The 16,722-nt window shown below is 41.4% G+C and overlaps 1 protein-coding gene across 7 annotated transcripts in view; it reads left to right on the plus strand.

Moving 5' to 3' along the window:
• The window catches only part of Cacna1e (calcium channel, voltage-dependent, R type, alpha 1E subunit), a 468,116-nt gene that overhangs the window by 244,048 nt on the left and 207,346 nt on the right, over positions 1-16,722 (plus strand). For all 7 annotated transcript variants that reach the window (XM_005374993.2, XM_013521375.1, XM_013521398.1 and 4 more), the window contains 3 exons: positions 10,480-10,583; positions 11,718-11,870; positions 12,956-13,137. In XM_005374993.2, the coding sequence (XP_005375050.1) occupies positions 10,480-10,583; positions 11,718-11,870; positions 12,956-13,137 (439 nt within the window). The remainder of the gene's footprint in view (positions 1-10,479; positions 10,584-11,717; positions 11,871-12,955; positions 13,138-16,722) is intronic.

The following is a 16,722-nucleotide window of genomic DNA, read 5'->3' on the forward strand; positions in this document are numbered from 1 at the left end:
AGCCAGGTTTTTACCCAGACAGCCAAAGAAGGGGAGATGAAAAGATATTCCACCCTACAACACTGTGAGAAGATAGAATTTTATTATTTGGGTGTCCTCTCTCCTCTTGCACATTGAAGGATGCCTTTGGTCAGACTACCATCCAGAGTTAACTCATAGGTATGTGATGTTTTGGGAAGATGTCTCTGGCCCCCTTATAGATTGTGAATGAATATAATTTTTTAGTCTTGCAGAAGTTGGAAGGGAGCATTGTTTCAGTATCTCAATTAAGCCACCTGCTAAAGGGACCTCATGAAAAATAGTTTGCACATTCTCTAACTGGTATACTGACTCTGTGCCAGGGTCAGCATTCTGGATTTTTTCCTTCTTTAGTTTGTGTCTCTCTTGGCTCTTGTAGATCTGGCTAAGTCAGTTATATCCACTTACACTTTGGTTTCTTTTCCAGATGATAGTATCTGGACAGGAGAGACAGAAGCCTAACTTGGACTAATTTGAGCAAGCTAAGGCTTTTCTGGGAGGAGGTATCTCACAGAACCAGGGCACTGCAAGAAGATGGGGAAGTACTGAGCCTCAGGACCTGGAGGAACAGGACTGCAGTTCCAGCTCCTGCAGAATTCCTCCCTACTCTCACTCTCTCACGTATCTGGGGATCGGTTGTGTTCTTCTTTTCACTGCAGCCTGCTCTCTTCTGTGAAAGAGAACATAGATGACAACAGTGCTTGAGCCTTTTATCTTATGGTTTCAGCTGCTTCAAAAGCAATTGGCCCAAAACTCTAATTCCCTAACCCAAACAGATAGAGAGAAGGACTTCCTTCTTGGAACCTGTTAACTGTAGCCAGCAGTTTACCACCCAGGAAGATTACAGTTGGGGGAATGTCCACAGGGATGTAGTGCCGCTCTTGGATATAGTGGGTATGGGGGTAGTGGCAGTAGGAGGATTAGGTGGCCGCTCAGGGTGGGCAGGGTGGATTCCATAGCCACTCCCTGGAATCTGACAGTGAAGCTCATTAGCACATTCTCCTAGCAAGGCCAGTGCGGGGGCTCAACCTCCGTATGGGTTATTAGCTGGATTCTGCTCTATTTCTGGCTAGCAATCTCACAACTGCTTGTTCCTGGTCCTGAGGGGAACCTAGGAAGAAAAAGTGTGTGGGCAGAGGATCAACAGAAATCCCTCACCACTACTAGAAAATAACTCAAAGAACATGTATTTATGTTAGTGAGTTCTTATAATGTGGGATTTCCCTCTCCGGCAATTCTCCTTCTGTGCCAGCTCTCAGAAGCACAGTTTTGGTAACATTCATATGATATTGCAATCACAGGACCATAAGGCTCTGCAGAAGGGCATCTCTGTGGTCATCCTAGAGAGCATTTGTCAAGTATATGTGCCTTTGGGATATATTTCTAACTATTAGCCATTATCTTTTGTAGCTGCCAAAAGCACTCCAAAGTTGGAATCTAAACTTCTGGGTTTGTGTCTCAGTTTGACCATTTACTCTCTCAGTGACTTTGAGCTAACCAGTTTCTCTCCTGGAGCCTTAATTCTCAAACTTATAGTGCTGTCTGTATGTGACAAGGCTGTGTAAACTGTGAAACTATAACAAGGTAGTTTTCTTCTTTTCTTTGTTGTCATCATCTCAGTTTGAATGACAATGACAGAATTTCTCCCCATCTCTTGGCATCTCCCCTTGGTAGGTCTGAGGGAATAATTTAACATTTGATCAGAAAAGAGACGGAACCCAGGACCACTGGTAGAAACTTTACCTGTTTCTGTTTTGCTGAGGTTAAGGAAATAAAACCTTTCTTTGTGTATTTCTGTGTTCTTCATCTGGCATAATCTGGGGAGACTGTTCTTGGATTAAGGCTTTGCTGGGAAACATGCTGGGGTCTAGCTTGATGTTCCCTATACTGGTAGGGTATTTGTGTCAATGCGCATTGTCCCTCAGAGTTAAAACTTGTGGCTGGGGTCATCTTGTTTTTTGCCTGTGAGGGACTGTGCATGCAAACTTTCTCCCAGTGTGGGTAGGAATTAATTATAACACACATGCCAGTCCTTTCCTCAACTACTAAACATTGCTCAGTGCAAAGGAGCCACTATTTGAGAGGACCTCCTACAGCAGCCATTCTCAGTGAGGGGTGATTTTTGCCACCCAGAGGATATTGGAAAATGTCTGGAGACATTTTGTTGCAGCTAATGAAGGGGGTCGTTATGGGTGTCTTGTGGTTAGAGGCCCGGGATGCTGCTAGATATCCTACCATACATAAGGTGCTCCTCAACAAAGAATTGTCTCCAAATGTTAGTACAACAAGTTCTCTTTGATATTACATCATTTGATCCTCTTCTTTGGTGGTGAAGAAAGGAGAGGAAGTTAGGCCACAATTTTTTCTTCTCATCAGAAGGCACACTTTGAGACTACCCATTTAAAATTCCTTTGAAATTTAATTGGGAACCCCTTGTTAAATTCCAGAAGTGGTCATTTCCTTTTGTTAAAGACAGAGCCACTTGTTCCCTTCCAGAAGTGGCACAGCTTTTCATTACTGATAAGGGCAAATTGACCCTACTTGCTTTTCCAGTCCTCCCAAGAAATATTAGAGCATCTTGGCTATTGTTTATTGTCTGTGAAGCAGACATAGAAGTAGAAGAAGGAAGAAAATCTGTGCTTCAATTTGGCCATAAATTAACTCAGACATATAAATGTTGAGTTCTATCATCTGTCCATTCCTAAACCAATCACTACCTAGCACACTGGGTGATTTTCTTAGACTCACACAAGGGCCTGTGGAGACGCTGACCTCTGTAGCATGCATGGCACCAGGATGGCTCTGCTATCTGGGAAGACTGTTATAGAAGAGGCAAGTAGAAGCATCAGTCCCCAGAGGGTCCATGGAGCTAGAAGGTGACATTAATTCACAAACAGAGATAAAGATCAATACATGTTTGTAGAAATTGAGGTTGGAGTTGGAGAGAAGGTGAGAGACTAGTGGTTCAATCAGGGAAATTCTTTTGAGCTCAGAGTAGCAGTGTGGTTAACTGGTGTTTTCTATGAAGTCTTCCTTGTGGTATTTTTCCAGTTCTCCAGACTCTTTGCTCTCTTTTTCCCCGGGTTACTAGGTTCCAGCTGCACCAGCATGGTTGCGGATTTTCAAGCATGCTGGTTTTCTCTCTGCCACGGGGTCTTCTGTGCATGCTTTTTCCTGCACAGGGATGCTCTTCCAAGCTTTTCCTCTGGCCCACTCAACCTTTACCTTTGAGTCTTCCTTCCCCTCCTATAGCTATGACCTATTTACTGTCTTATCTCTTGCATCAAGTTTCATAAGGACAGTGGCTATCTTCATCTTATTCTCTACTGCAACACCAGTGCATACTCTTTAACAGTATCCAGTGATCTTAGAGTGGGTCCTGGGCTCTGGGGTGGAGCTGAATCTGAGGGTATTGAAGGCTCCAGAATAAGTGGTGGGGAGGAAGAGGAGGCTGCTTACAGAGAGGAAATTGGGCTGGACTGATACCTGCTTTTCCTTTCCTAGTCTCAATCTTCCCCTCAAATACATTCTGGCATTTGGCTCAAGTTGTTTTTTTGAAAATGAAGTAAAGTCTGCAGAAAGTGATCCTCAAATCATATTTTCAATGATTTCTTTTTAAAAAATAGACAATAAAAATATTACATATATTTCAGTGGATTTTTTGATACATTTTAGTGATTTACATGTGTGGTTAAAGGGTCCTCAATTTGAGTCTCCAGTCGTATAGGTGCCATGGGTCCAGTCAAGCTCTATAGATGCATCTGTGGTTGGTTCCCACCAATCTGCTCCAGTAGGGTGTATTAATACCCACTCATCCTGAAATCAGAGCATTTTTGGGGCATTGCTCTTGCCTGTTAGAAATGTGAAGGCAATTTCTGCCATTGAGGAGTTACGAGGACCTATCACTAATTATTTGACTTCTGATGGCTAAGTGTTTAGCAGCTCTCTGGAAGTTGGGAGGAAGGAGAGGTGAACCACAGGAGTGGCACCACCTGGGCAACCTGCAGCTCACAGTCTCAGAGCCAGCTTCAGAGTTAGAGGGGTCCAAGAGCTCTTCTGTCTGACCACCTCATTTTATAGATGAAAAACTGATATATTCTTTCTCTTCTCCCTCTGCAGTCCCTATGTATCAAGTGCTTTCTTTAAGCCAGGCTGTAGTAGACATTGTTTTTGTTCTGAGCTCTTCCTCATCCAGTTTCCTGAATGACCCCTGATGTCTGCTTTGAAGACTCCTTTTTGTGAGTGATATTTGGTGGAGGGTCTTTCGCACCTTGAGGGTTGTAGAGAAGAACTCTCCCAGTGCAGAAAGTTTGGGCTCATCAGAACATATGACTTAAGGAGAGAATTCATTTCTTCATCTTTCTCAGGTTCTGGAGCTGCGTTTCTCGTGTTCGTTGACTCTTGGGCCCTTCCTCTGTTTTCAGAGTCAGCATCATGGGGTAGCATCTTGTTTCAGTCCTCACATTGTCTTTCCTCTTGTCAAACCTTCCTCTGTCTTCACTTGTAAGGACATTTATGATTGCATTTAGAGCCTACCTGGGTAAGTCAGGATAATCTCTCCATCTCAAGATCCTATTCACATGTGTGAAGTTCTATTTGCCAGAGCCATAGGCTCCATGTTTTAGGACCTAGGCATTTCTACCACACCAAGTTTCCGGCTTTCTCCTTTTCCCAGTCTAGTCTTTCAATATTGTTTCAATTCTGAGAGCTTCTGATATCTTGTCAACGAATATACTTTATACATTTTTTTTTGTAGGGGAAGAGGTGGTTCACAGTTTCAGGGAGCTCAGGTCTGTTTCTGCTGCTTATGACCAGGAACCTATGTGGTAAATCAGCACTATGTGATGAATTTTATGTGCACTATCCTTTTTTATCCTTACACCAATCCTTTTCAGCATGACACTATCCCTATTTTACAGAGAAGAAAACTGTAGCTTAGAATGGCAATTGCATAAGCCTGGCAGCTAGTATAGATGATGGAACTGGAATTTGAAACTAGTCAGTTTCATAGAAGAGCATGTATTTTATCCCTTTCTCAGAACCCTAATTTGAGTATCTTTGGACTGTAGGCTGGCCAACATGAAGTTAGAATTTCATCTGTGCCCTGACATCTGAATCACTGTTTAGGCAGGGGAGAAAAGGCAAAGGAGAAGTGGTTCACGCAGGAACAAGCCTGAAAAACAAGAGGTGAATCCAAGAGATGTTTGAGGAAGGCATGACAGACATTGGTGTCTCATTGGAGGTAAAGTAGTAAGAGAAATGAAGGAAGCAGCTATGGGTAGAATGCTTTTGAGTGGATGTAGCCACTCAGTATGTGGACTACCCATGGGAGTGACATTCTGACTGAACTCTGCTGGAAATCTAATTTGAATTAGATCCCTTCCTGCCTCCTCTTGGTCTCTTCATTATATATGGGCTGGTTAAACACCTAACACCCTTTGCTAGTGTTAATCAGCCTTTTCTCACAGATGCTAATGAACAGCTTGCCTTCCAAAAGCTAATGCAGTTCTCCCTGGATATTTATATGGGTACAGGTAGACAGGTAATGTCTGGAGCTCAGGAAGCAACCTGAGGGCTAGTACTAAAAGGTTTATGTTTTTTCTCAGAGTATTTGCAAATTTGTTTAAGGCCCAGTGCATCAAACTAAGAGAGAAGCTTTTTACTTGGTAATTTCTGGTCACCATTCGTATTCGTCAGCTTTCTGTTACAGTAATCAAATTTTACAAAGGGAAAGTATGGGGGCAACACACTTAATACATGGGCTTTTGGAGGACAGTCTAGATCCATAATATAGTACCACCTTAGCAGAGTTGCTGTACTTAGCAAATAAAAATACAAGAGGCCCAGTTAAATTTCAATTTCAGATTTTGGACAAATGGTGAAAATCCCATGTGTTATATAAACATTGCACTAACAAATTATTTGCTATTTATCTGAAATTCAGTTTTAACTGGACAGTCTATTTTATCTGGCAATCCTAAGCCCACTGCTTCAAGGTGTTTGGGGGCATGGAAGTAAGCAATGGATCACACCTGTGAAATGTGACTGAGGCATGGATTGACAAGGAGGCTATGAAGCACCCTGCTGTCAAAATGAACACAGCATTAGAGAATCTCTTGGATGACTGACTTGGGGAAAGATGATTGGGCTCTAGTTGTTCAGCACATCACTCCCATCCTCTGTTCTGCTGGGCTATGGTAGTAGAAGCTATGACTGAAGGGCTTGTGCCACATCATCAAAATTGTGTCATCCTCTTCTTACGTGTTGATAACTAAATGCAAAAACACTAGAGGTCGAGCTGATGTACCAGGAAACAGTTATGGAACTTGACTGTGTGCCTGACATGCTCTCTGTGCAGGTGGTTGAATTTGGTTTCCAACTATCCTCCACTTTGGGGAAAAAGTAGAAGCTCAGCGTGTCTGTTATGATGCTTATGATGTATTATAATTATTTATTTTATATATCTGCTTTTATTAGATTATAAAGGGCTACTTCCTATTGTTTACTTATCCTCTAGCCTCCTGCTTTGGATCCAGTATAGTTTTGCCAAATTGTCTATACTTTAATAGTTAGGTTTTACTGGAAGGTAAATCTCTAACTTTTGAATTTTTGTCCTTCCTTCCTTCTTTCTTTAACTGTCCTACGGAGTACTGGGCAGACCCTGTGCTGTGGAATCTGATTGGGAGCAGAAGTGTTACAAGTACAATAGAAGAGCCTCATTAGACTCTAAGTGCAGGAGTAGAATTTCCCCATGTGCTTGTATATGTTAGAACATTTGTAGGTGTGAGCTGCATCCCAACCTTGCTATCTTACTGTTCTCATTAGTAAGTTAGGATTTCTATGGTATCTCTTGCTTTTGGAGCTCTGCTTCAACAGAGTTATTAAATTTATCAGTACAGCTCAAGTTCAATCCATCACCTATTTATTAAGCATCTTTAACTTGCCAGGCATGGATCTGGGTTTGGAGAACACAAAGATGATTATGATAATATTACTGTTTGGATCTTAAATGTTGCCCAAAGCCTTGCTTGAATGCTTGGTTGCCAGTCTGTAGTGCTGTTGGAATATGGTAAAACTTTTAGGAGGCAGGATTTGATGGAAGGGAGTTACGTCATTGGGGAGTACCCTTTGGATCTCAGACCTTCCCCTCTCTCTTTTTGCTTCCTAGACACCATGAGGTTAGTAGTTTCCTCTGCCACACACTTCTACCATGATATTCTGCCTCATCCCAGGCTCAGAAGCGATGGGGACCAAGTGACTCTGGACTGAAATCCCTGAAGCAGTGACTCCAAATAAATCTTTCCTTCTTATAAGTTGATTTACTTCAGATATTTTGTCACAGTGATGGGAAACTAACACAGGCAGAGTCTCTATTTGAGGTGTTTCGCATCTAGTGTGAGAAACAGATGAGAAAGCAAAACTTCTCTAAGACAAGTGAAGGCAGTTATGGAGGTGGGCACAGAATTTTATGGAAGCACACAATAGGGCCCTTTTCCTTAATTTTAGTATCTTCTTCCCCTAAAAGCCCCATTGCTCTTCTAAAAGTCCATTGTAATTCCTGCCTACCAGGACTTTATGAGCAGTGGCATTTAGGGAGCAGCTAATGGCTGATAGGCCCACGGGATAGCTCTCCTGCACTAGAGAAAGGAAAATTCTAAGAGGTAAGAAAGTACAAGGCCACAGGATGCATAACCCTAGTTGTAGTTTGATTGGGTTTGGAAGAGTTTGAGGGGCAAGTAGGTTAAGCCAAGGGTTTTACCATGCAAGAGCATGGACATTTCTCATGGCTGGCTCTATGAGGCCCCTGCAACACATACAGTGTTTTTGCTTCTCTCTTTGAGATTAACTTGAATTTTTTTCTCTTTCCCATGGGAGCATTCCCATTTCTGTGACATTTACTTCCCTGCCAGTTTTATTTCTTCTTATTTCCTTTCTTGTCTCTGTCTCTGGGTTTTTACTGCTCACTCTCCTATCATCTCATTCTCTTTTCCTCGTACTTCGTTGTTTCTTTATCCCTACCTTTGAGTCTTCTTTGCTTTTTAATTCCGTTCTTCTGCCTCTACCTCCGTGTTCTAAAGCATAGCTGTTAAACTCAGGGTTGGGGAGGAAATTTTCATTTCCAAAAGCTCTTTGTATACTATAAAAGAACATCTCATGTGTGTCTGGGTATCCTAGGAAACAGAACTCTAGTTTCTGTTCAGGGCAGATTCTGCACACTGTGTTTGTAAGACACAGTGAAAGCAGAGTCTTGCACCTGGGCAGCAGAGGAGATTCAGTGCTGGGAGCCTTCTCTTTATTAGGCGAGAAGGCAGAACAATGACCCCATTTTCCTGTGCTTCTCTACCACTACACCTATCCTTGAATTTTCTCTTCACTGAGTCTGTTGTGTTTCTTTTACAAAAACAAAAAGAAAAACAAAAAACCTCACAAGAAAACCAAAAAACCAAAACCCTAAAACACTTTTGTCCTATTTTTCATTTCTATGTTTTTCCTTACTCTTTTTTCCCTTCTAGTTTTTCCGTGTTTATTAGAAATGATTTCCCCACTCCCACCCCAGTTTTTTCTTTGGTCTTGGAAGACAGAGTCAAAGCAGTGCCAGGGACTTGAGCTTCTAAGTCACTCCTTTCAGATGATGGTGTGGGAGTTTGGGTCGGGAGAGTGGAAAAGACTTGGGAAGCTTGTGCATCTCCAGAAGTTCCTTATTAGAGCAAAGGTTTTTTTTTCTTCTTCTTATTTTGAAGTAGCATGAACATAGAATTATAGAATCTTAAAGTTGAAAAAATTCCCCACTGGGTATTGAAATAACTTTTAATCCAATGTAGGCCCCTTCTTTACTTCCTAGTGATGGCTCTGCAGTGTGTCTTTGAATTCTGCTGAGGTCGGGACCCGTATTGTGTCATGTTAGTGGTCAACACTGCTTGTTCCCAGTGACTGTTAGATTATCTTGTTCCGCATCTGCATTACTGGTACCTGTTGATCCTGCATCTGCTTCCCAGAGCCACTGGGCATAAATCTTTCATGTAGCTCTTCTTCCAGTATTGATGACATGTCAGATATTGAAGGTACTTCAAGTATCTTCTTTATACTTGCAATATTTCGCCATGGTTCCACCAAAAACATTCAAGTGAAATAAAGCATTCTTGCCATCTCATGAGTATAATAGAACAGACAGTTTTATGAATGACTCATTGCCCAGCGGATCTGTAAGGCTCAGCTAGTCCTGGAGAGGTTATGAGGGATAAAAAGTGTTATTTCACAGAATAAAGACTAAAACTAGCAAATTTTAAATTATACTACATTAAATTAACATTAGAGATCTTTGTGTCAGAAACAATATCAATTGCTCACATTATAATTTATATAACACTCTTAATATTCAATGCCATGTTGTTTTATTTCTATAACTAAGCTACTATACTTCCATTTTTTGGTTCTGTGTTTGTTTTTGTTTTTTTGAGTCAGGGTAACATTTTGTAGTTAAAGCTGGCCTTAAACTCTCTGTGTAGCCCAGACTGGCCTTGAACTTGTGGTATTCCTCTTGCTTCAGCCTCCCGAGTTTAGTGGATTGCATCACTATGCCTTGCTCATCCTCTGTGTTTTAGATGAAGAAAGAGGTTCCTGGAGGCTGAGTGACTTGTATCAAGTAGCCCACTTCTTGAGTTGAATTATGACCTAAACCCAGTTTTTACTCTTACAAGTTTTCTGTTGTATCATTCAAAAGTATGTGTGTGTCCTTGTCTCCCCAAAGTATCTGCATGGGATTATATGCAATAAATAGTCTGCTAAAGGCAACGTACTTGGCATATACAATCTGAAAAAATTTGTATAGCTTTTCATTTCTTTGTGTGTGTGTTTTGGCTATGGCTATGGAAGGTGGGAAAACAGAAGCAAAGAAACCCAGTTTAGGTCCAGAAGGGGTTGGTTGGAAGTATAAAAATACTGATCATGCATGAGGACCACGGAGGTTACTCCCAATTAGAAGCATCAGTGTGATTGATTTGTTCAGTAACAATTCCAAGTATCAAGGTGGACAAGAGTGAATTACTCCTTTACTGTAGTTCATTCAGAAGAATTCCCTGAAGGAGACAGGAGATACAAGAATCTATGAAAACTTTGATATCAAAAAATGGGAGGATCTATTAGGATAGAAAGAGGGGAAGGAGTTTGACAAGGAGCAAGGTCCAGGATAAGGAATGGGATGGATGCTGGAAACCTTGAATTCTGTGCATGAGTTGGGACTAGGATTCTGGTATGACGATAAGGTTTCCTTCTTTGCAGAGTGAAACCCAGTGGCTAAATTTAACTCCACTCATCACCACTGGTGATTCACACTGGCTCAGGTGCACCCACGTACAGCTGGCATAGGCTTGGTGTGCTTTCCAGGCCAAGCCTGCCACAGCTCAACTCCCCTGAGGCATCCAGACAGTGGTAAACTTTACTCTTCTGTGTCTCCATCTGCAGCATCCTGGCCACTGCGGGAACCCATTTCAACACCCACGTGGACCTGAGGACCCTCCGGGCGGTGCGCGTGCTAAGGCCCTTGAAGCTCGTGTCAGGGATTCCTAGTGAGCATTTGCTTTCTTCTTTCTGCTCTGCTAGCAGCTTTACTGATGTGCTTCAGCAGATCCTCAATTCGGGATGAAACGAGGCTGCATGCAACTCAGTGGTAGAGCACTTGCTTAGCGTGCACAAGGCCATGTATTTGATACCTAGTGCAGAAAAACAAACAAAAACCAATTCCTCCTAAGAAGAAGCCCCCGTGGTAATAAATAACGGAGATGTAGCAATTAGGCATAACATTTCACTTTAAAATATAAATTTAAATTTTTAGATTTAAAAGATAATGAAAAATCTTTATATAAAAATTTGGAAAGTAAACAACAAAAAGAAATTGAATATCACTCTATTCTATCATGTAAAAATAACTTCATTGACGTTTTAGTACATCTTTTATATGTCTACTTCTTATCCTGTGCATTTAAATAGTTGGAATCATTATGTCTATCGAGTTTTGTATGATGAAGTAAGCTTTTTATTTTCATGACTTTAAAAATTCTTATATGTGTCATGATTTACTTAATGATTTTTATATGACTGAGCAACATAAAAATAAAGGTTATTTCCAGTGTTTTTCAACTACAAAGAGCACTGCAACAAGTATCTTTTTACTTTATTAAAAGCTCAGATCATTTTTCTAGGCTAAAAGTCTAGAAGGACAATGTCTGGGTCAAAAGCCATGGAGTTTTTCTGAGTAATGATTGTACCAGTTGTGTTCCTCCCACAGTAGAGGGGAGACCTGGATTAGAGATCGTGGCAGGAAAGATTGGCTGTGTCCATGCACTCAGAAGATTTATGGCTGAGCAAGAGTAGGCCTAATTTCCTGTAGGAAAGGAGCAGCTTCTAAATTCATTAATTAATTAATCTAAATTTAATCTATAAGAGGAGTCCAGAAGACAGCATGGACGAAATTGAGGAAAGGTAATAAGTATGTAACTGGCCAGGGACTGGTAAGGAGGAAGGAAAGGGGAAGACAGGGAAAAGATGATGGCTTTGGTTTGGCTTGACTTGTCCCGATTATCTGTTACCATCTTAGCACCAGTGGTTTTTTGTTTCCCCCTCTGCCTATGGCAGGGTGAAGAGTGTGCCCTGTCATGGAGTGCTGAGTGAAGACTCCATGTCATTCTCTTTTCTCCCTCTAGGCCTGCAGATTGTGTTGAAGTCCATCATGAAGGCCATGGTACCTCTTCTGCAGATTGGCCTTCTGCTCTTCTTTGCCATCCTGATGTTTGCTATCATTGGCTTGGAATTCTACAGTGGGAAATTACATCGTGCATGCTTCATGAATAATTCAGGTAAGGTCACTATTTTCTGTCTTCTGTTTTTTCCTTTCTTCTCTCCTCTGATAATGGGGGTAAGTTTGGGCCATTTTGAAGCCTGGTTGGAAAGTATGTTCTATCCGTACCCCAGAACTAGAATCAAGAACTTCCTAATCGCAGCCTTTTGAGGTACAACCAGCTTGAAGATGCCTACTTGATGCTGATATTGCAAAGCACCTTTCAAGTTGTTATTTGGAATATTTCAAGTAGGTGGTCTCAGTGTCACCATCCTGTGGTAGACAACTATCAGAATGAATATCAAAAGCCATCTGTCTGAATAAATACCTTTTATAACATGGCATCTTCAGCCCACAGGCCAGGGAGACTCAAGGAACCAGAGTTAGACTCAGGTCCCACTGGGTGTATGGAGACATTTTCCCCCATGCCCTGTTTTAGGATCTCCCTGCTGTCTATTTTGACTCATACATAGTATGGAATTGCTGAGGGAGCTCCAAGCTTGGTTTAGCAAGTGTTCTTAGGAGATGGATGTAGTGTACAAACCCCAAATTCCCATCTTTTTATCTTATTTGTTCTTTCCTAGGAGGAAAGAGAGTGGGGGATAGGTTGAAAAATCCCAACTAGGTATGTTTTTATGAAAAGAATCTTTAATACCTTGTATTAAAAACTAGAAATCTATGTCAGAAAAACAAGAGGTTAAGATCCAGCAGCTTGAAAGTGTCCCAAAGAATCCCAGAGAAAACTCAGCGTTTATCCTGGAATCTTAAGTTAGGAAATCAGCAAGTTTCTGCCTTCACTTCAGAGTTTTCCACGTGATTCAGTTCTACAAATTTACTAAAAGTTAGGGTAGAGTTTAGGGCCCACGGAAATGAATGGCCACACAGAGGAGAGACCTCATTTTCAGAAGAGATTGGGAAACTTTGGGGTGAACACATGGTATGTATATTAGGAGGTACAGAAAAGCCAGAAAGAAGAAGGAGGCTTGGGACAGGCAGTTTTCTGTCTGCAACAGTAGAATTGCTTGCTTGTGGTTTCCTGGGGTCATTTCCACTTATGCTAAGCACCATCCGGCTTACCCCTACCCCTTCCAAATGTGTCTGCAGGTATTCTAGAAGGATTCGATCCCCCGCACCCATGTGGTGTGCAAGGCTGCCCAGCTGGTTATGAATGCAAGGACTGGATCGGCCCCAATGATGGGATCACCCAGTTTGATAACATCCTTTTTGCTGTGCTGACTGTCTTCCAGTGCATCACTATGGAAGGGTGGACCACCGTGCTGTACAATGTGAGTAGACTGGTGAGCAGGGCAGGGATGGGCAGAAGCCCGTAGGGAGGATTCTGGGCTTGTTTGAGCTGGTTAGTCTGAAAGGGCTGGGGATATGTTGGGATGTGTCTAAACTGAGCGACGTCTTAGCCGTTTGTATCCTGCCTTGGTCTGGTCTCTTGCTAAGTAAAAGTACATAAGCTTCTTAATATAATTGGGAGATTGTGTTGTTTACTGGACATGTGAACAAACTGGTTAAATGAGATTGCTCTAGCAGTTTTAAGCATGTTGGCTCAACTGGTGGCAGGATGCAGTAAGAGGTGCTAGGAAGTATAGGGTTCTTGGTTACTGACCTCAAAGAGCTCTTTCCAGTTTGAGAATCTGTGATACTGGCTCTCAATCCTGGCTGCCCATTAGAGTCAGTTGGGAGCTTTAAAAAAATTATACTGCCTGGGATTCCAGCCAATTAAGTAAGAATCTAGGGTTGAAGGCTTGTCACTGACATATTTTTAAAGCTTCCTAACTGATTTAAATATACAGTCACTGTCAAGAACTACCACACCATGTACATAGGAAACCTGATTAATTATAAGCCTCGCCGGGCATGCTTGTTGGAAACCTAGATTCCCAGACCACCTCTCTTTAGATTCTGATTTCCAGCTTTGTATAGCTGGGAGAACTGTGTTTTGCAGTGTCCTTGGTGATCAGACATGTTTGGAAGGTTCTGAGTGGTATTATGAAACAAGGCTGGCTAGCTGCCTCTCAGTAGATTAAGGATTTCTATAGGGAAACAGAAGGTAGACAAGGTGACTATGAAGTCTCTTTGCCTTCCCAAGTATGATTTTAGTAAGTATCCAAGGGATGATACAGAGTGCAAATTAAAAAATGAGAGGCAGAAAAGCAGTTTGGGTAAGAGCTCACAAAAGACTGTCGCCTTCTCTGCATTCAGTGAGTTCCCCTGAAAGCAGATGTTTTAGAATGATCTCCCTTCTCACATACACTTCCACAGCCTGGCTTTACTTTAAGGTGCCTATGTTTCTTTCAGTTCCTTTCTTTGTCCTTGTAATCTGATTTTACCTGCTTAAAACTTATTAGATGAGGCACAAGGTGGCTTATACAAGAGATTTTAGAAGGAGCTCTGGATATAATTTACACTGAAGGGAAAAGGAAATGTTGCATTTTAAGAGACTTAACCAGGCTGTAATGCCCATGGAGCAAGGACTCCGTGAGGCATGTTCATGCAGGTAGCTAGTAAGTGTTCATTATGATGAACCCTCTATCCATAGGTTTCGTATGTATGGATTTAAATAACTGAGGATGGACAATGATTGTTAATTCCTATCATCTTGTTTTGAAAACCTGTATTATTTTTATTGTTTTGATGTTGTTTTGTTTCTGCCTTGGTTGTTGTTGTTATTGTTTTTTTCTCTTTAAAATAAAAACAATGTTATGTTGTTGCAGACAGATAATGGTAGTTAGTCCTATGATAGTTGTGTGTGTATTAAATATGTATAGAATTCTTTGTTCTTGGCATTATTCTCTGAATTATAAAGTCTAACAACTATTTGCATGTATCATATTAGTTATGTAATATAGAGATGATTTAAAATATATGGAAGGATTTGTATAGGCTATATTCAAAGACTATGCCATTTTATAAAAGGAAATAGAGTACCCACATATTTTGGTATCCATGGGTGGGTTGGGCATTAGACCAATCCTCTGTGGATACCAAAGGATGGTAGTACTAACCTGGATCCATTCCCATATAGGACACGCAAGTCAAAACTGAGAATCTTTGCCGGAAAGAGTCACAGGCGATTATACTAAAGCTCCCAAAGGGTAGTGAGAAAGTCTCAAGCGCCACCTACTTCTCAGCATGCCTAGGGGTTAGCTGTGACCCACAAGCCTCTGGAGAACACTGTGAGGGTCTCATCAGCTGTTGATGAGCACAGTCATTCTTCATTTGAGATATGAAGGTTGTCCTGAGGCCCTGTCACTCAGATTAGGTAGGTGCCTCAAGAAATTATAGCACTCTCTCTGCAGTGACTGGTGTCACTTGTGGGGCTCTGGGGATGATGTACTTCAATTATATGTGTAGACTCACCTAAATAATGTGATAAATGCATTGAAAGCCTGAAAGGAGAAGTGTTGCATTTGAGGATATAGGTGTGATCTGTTGATCCACTTTAGCCAAGGCTCAAATGGTACTGAGACATGCAGGAGTGATGCCAAAGAGCCACTTGTCTTTTTTCTCTTTCTTTTCTTTTCTTTTCTTTTTTTTTCTTTTCTTTTCTTTTCTTTTCTTTCTTTTCTTTTCTTTTATTTCTCTTCTCTTCTCTCCTCTTCTCTTCCTTTCCTTTCCTTTCTTTCTTTCTTTGCTGTCACCACTGAACTTTTCTTTTCTCTTCTCTTCTCTTCTCTTCTCTTCTCTTCTCTTCTCTCTCTTTCTTTCAGTATATGTTAATTAAGCATCTACTATATGACAAGCTCTTGGTTCCTCTCTAGTTTTACTCCACCAGGGAAGCAGTAAGAAAAACTCCAACATCTTCCAGTGCATCAGCTTCCAGAGGTGTAGACTCACACTCTCTCTGACATCCAGCCTTCAAGTCATTGAATTTCAGTGAACTGAAGGCCTCCTGCTATCATTATGGCTGGAGCCAGTGATGTAGAGGTAGTTGAGCTGTAGGGTTGGTTTCCAAATGAACTCACACCTGCTCTGAAAGAGTACTACTTTCCAAAGCACTAGAGCTCAGGAAAAGGTGTGGAACTAAGAATCCCAGGCAGGTGATAGTCATATTTTGGTGGATAGCCACCTTTTGACTCAGGAGAGATTGCATGAAAAAAGCACCTGACTTTCAGCCAGTGGAATGAAGATGAAGTCTGATTCCCTAGGAAAAGAGGGAGCCAGCCAAAGCTGGGTTTCAGTTGAGCAGGAACCCTGGGTCAGAAGTATGACCCAGGCAGGGCTGTGTTGCATGATCTGGCCGTGCATTGTAAACAGGGTGCTCTGCCAGTGGAGTAGCAGCTTCATGGAGGTAGATTCCTCATGCAGGTGAGGATAGGGCTTGCAGTACATGGTGGAGTTACATCACACAAGCTTTTTATTCACCTCATTTCAACTTGGCAAAGAAAGGATGTTGAGGAAAGGGAGGAAAACAACAATTTAAGTAGTGTGGACAAATCTACCTGCCATTCCGTTCAGTGTTCTTACACCCATTGAAGGTAGTGAGTGAGAAATGCCTAGCTTTTGGCTGAAAATTTGCAGATTCTTGATAGCAGATAGCGCATATCAATGACACATGAGTATCTTTTTCCTTTTTTATTTTAAGTGAGACTTTTGAATGACAAAATTATATATACACATGCACACAAACACATATTGGACTATGAACAAGTAGTTAATTTACATTATGAACACAAATATACAAATATGTATATTTCAGCATAAGTATATAGGAAAATTACTCTCTGATTCTCTACCACTGCCACCACCGATAAGATGCAGACATAACTATACTGATTTCCCCTTCATCTAGTCCTTACTTCAGGAAGGTCCAATTGACCCAGCTGCTGTATTTCCTTATGCAGAACATCAAGAGAAGG

This window comes from Chinchilla lanigera, unplaced genomic scaffold, assembly GCF_000276665.1.
Source record: "Chinchilla lanigera isolate Chin_1 unplaced genomic scaffold, ChiLan1.0 scaffold00005, whole genome shotgun sequence".
NCBI lineage: Eukaryota > Metazoa > Chordata > Mammalia > Rodentia > Chinchillidae > Chinchilla > Chinchilla lanigera.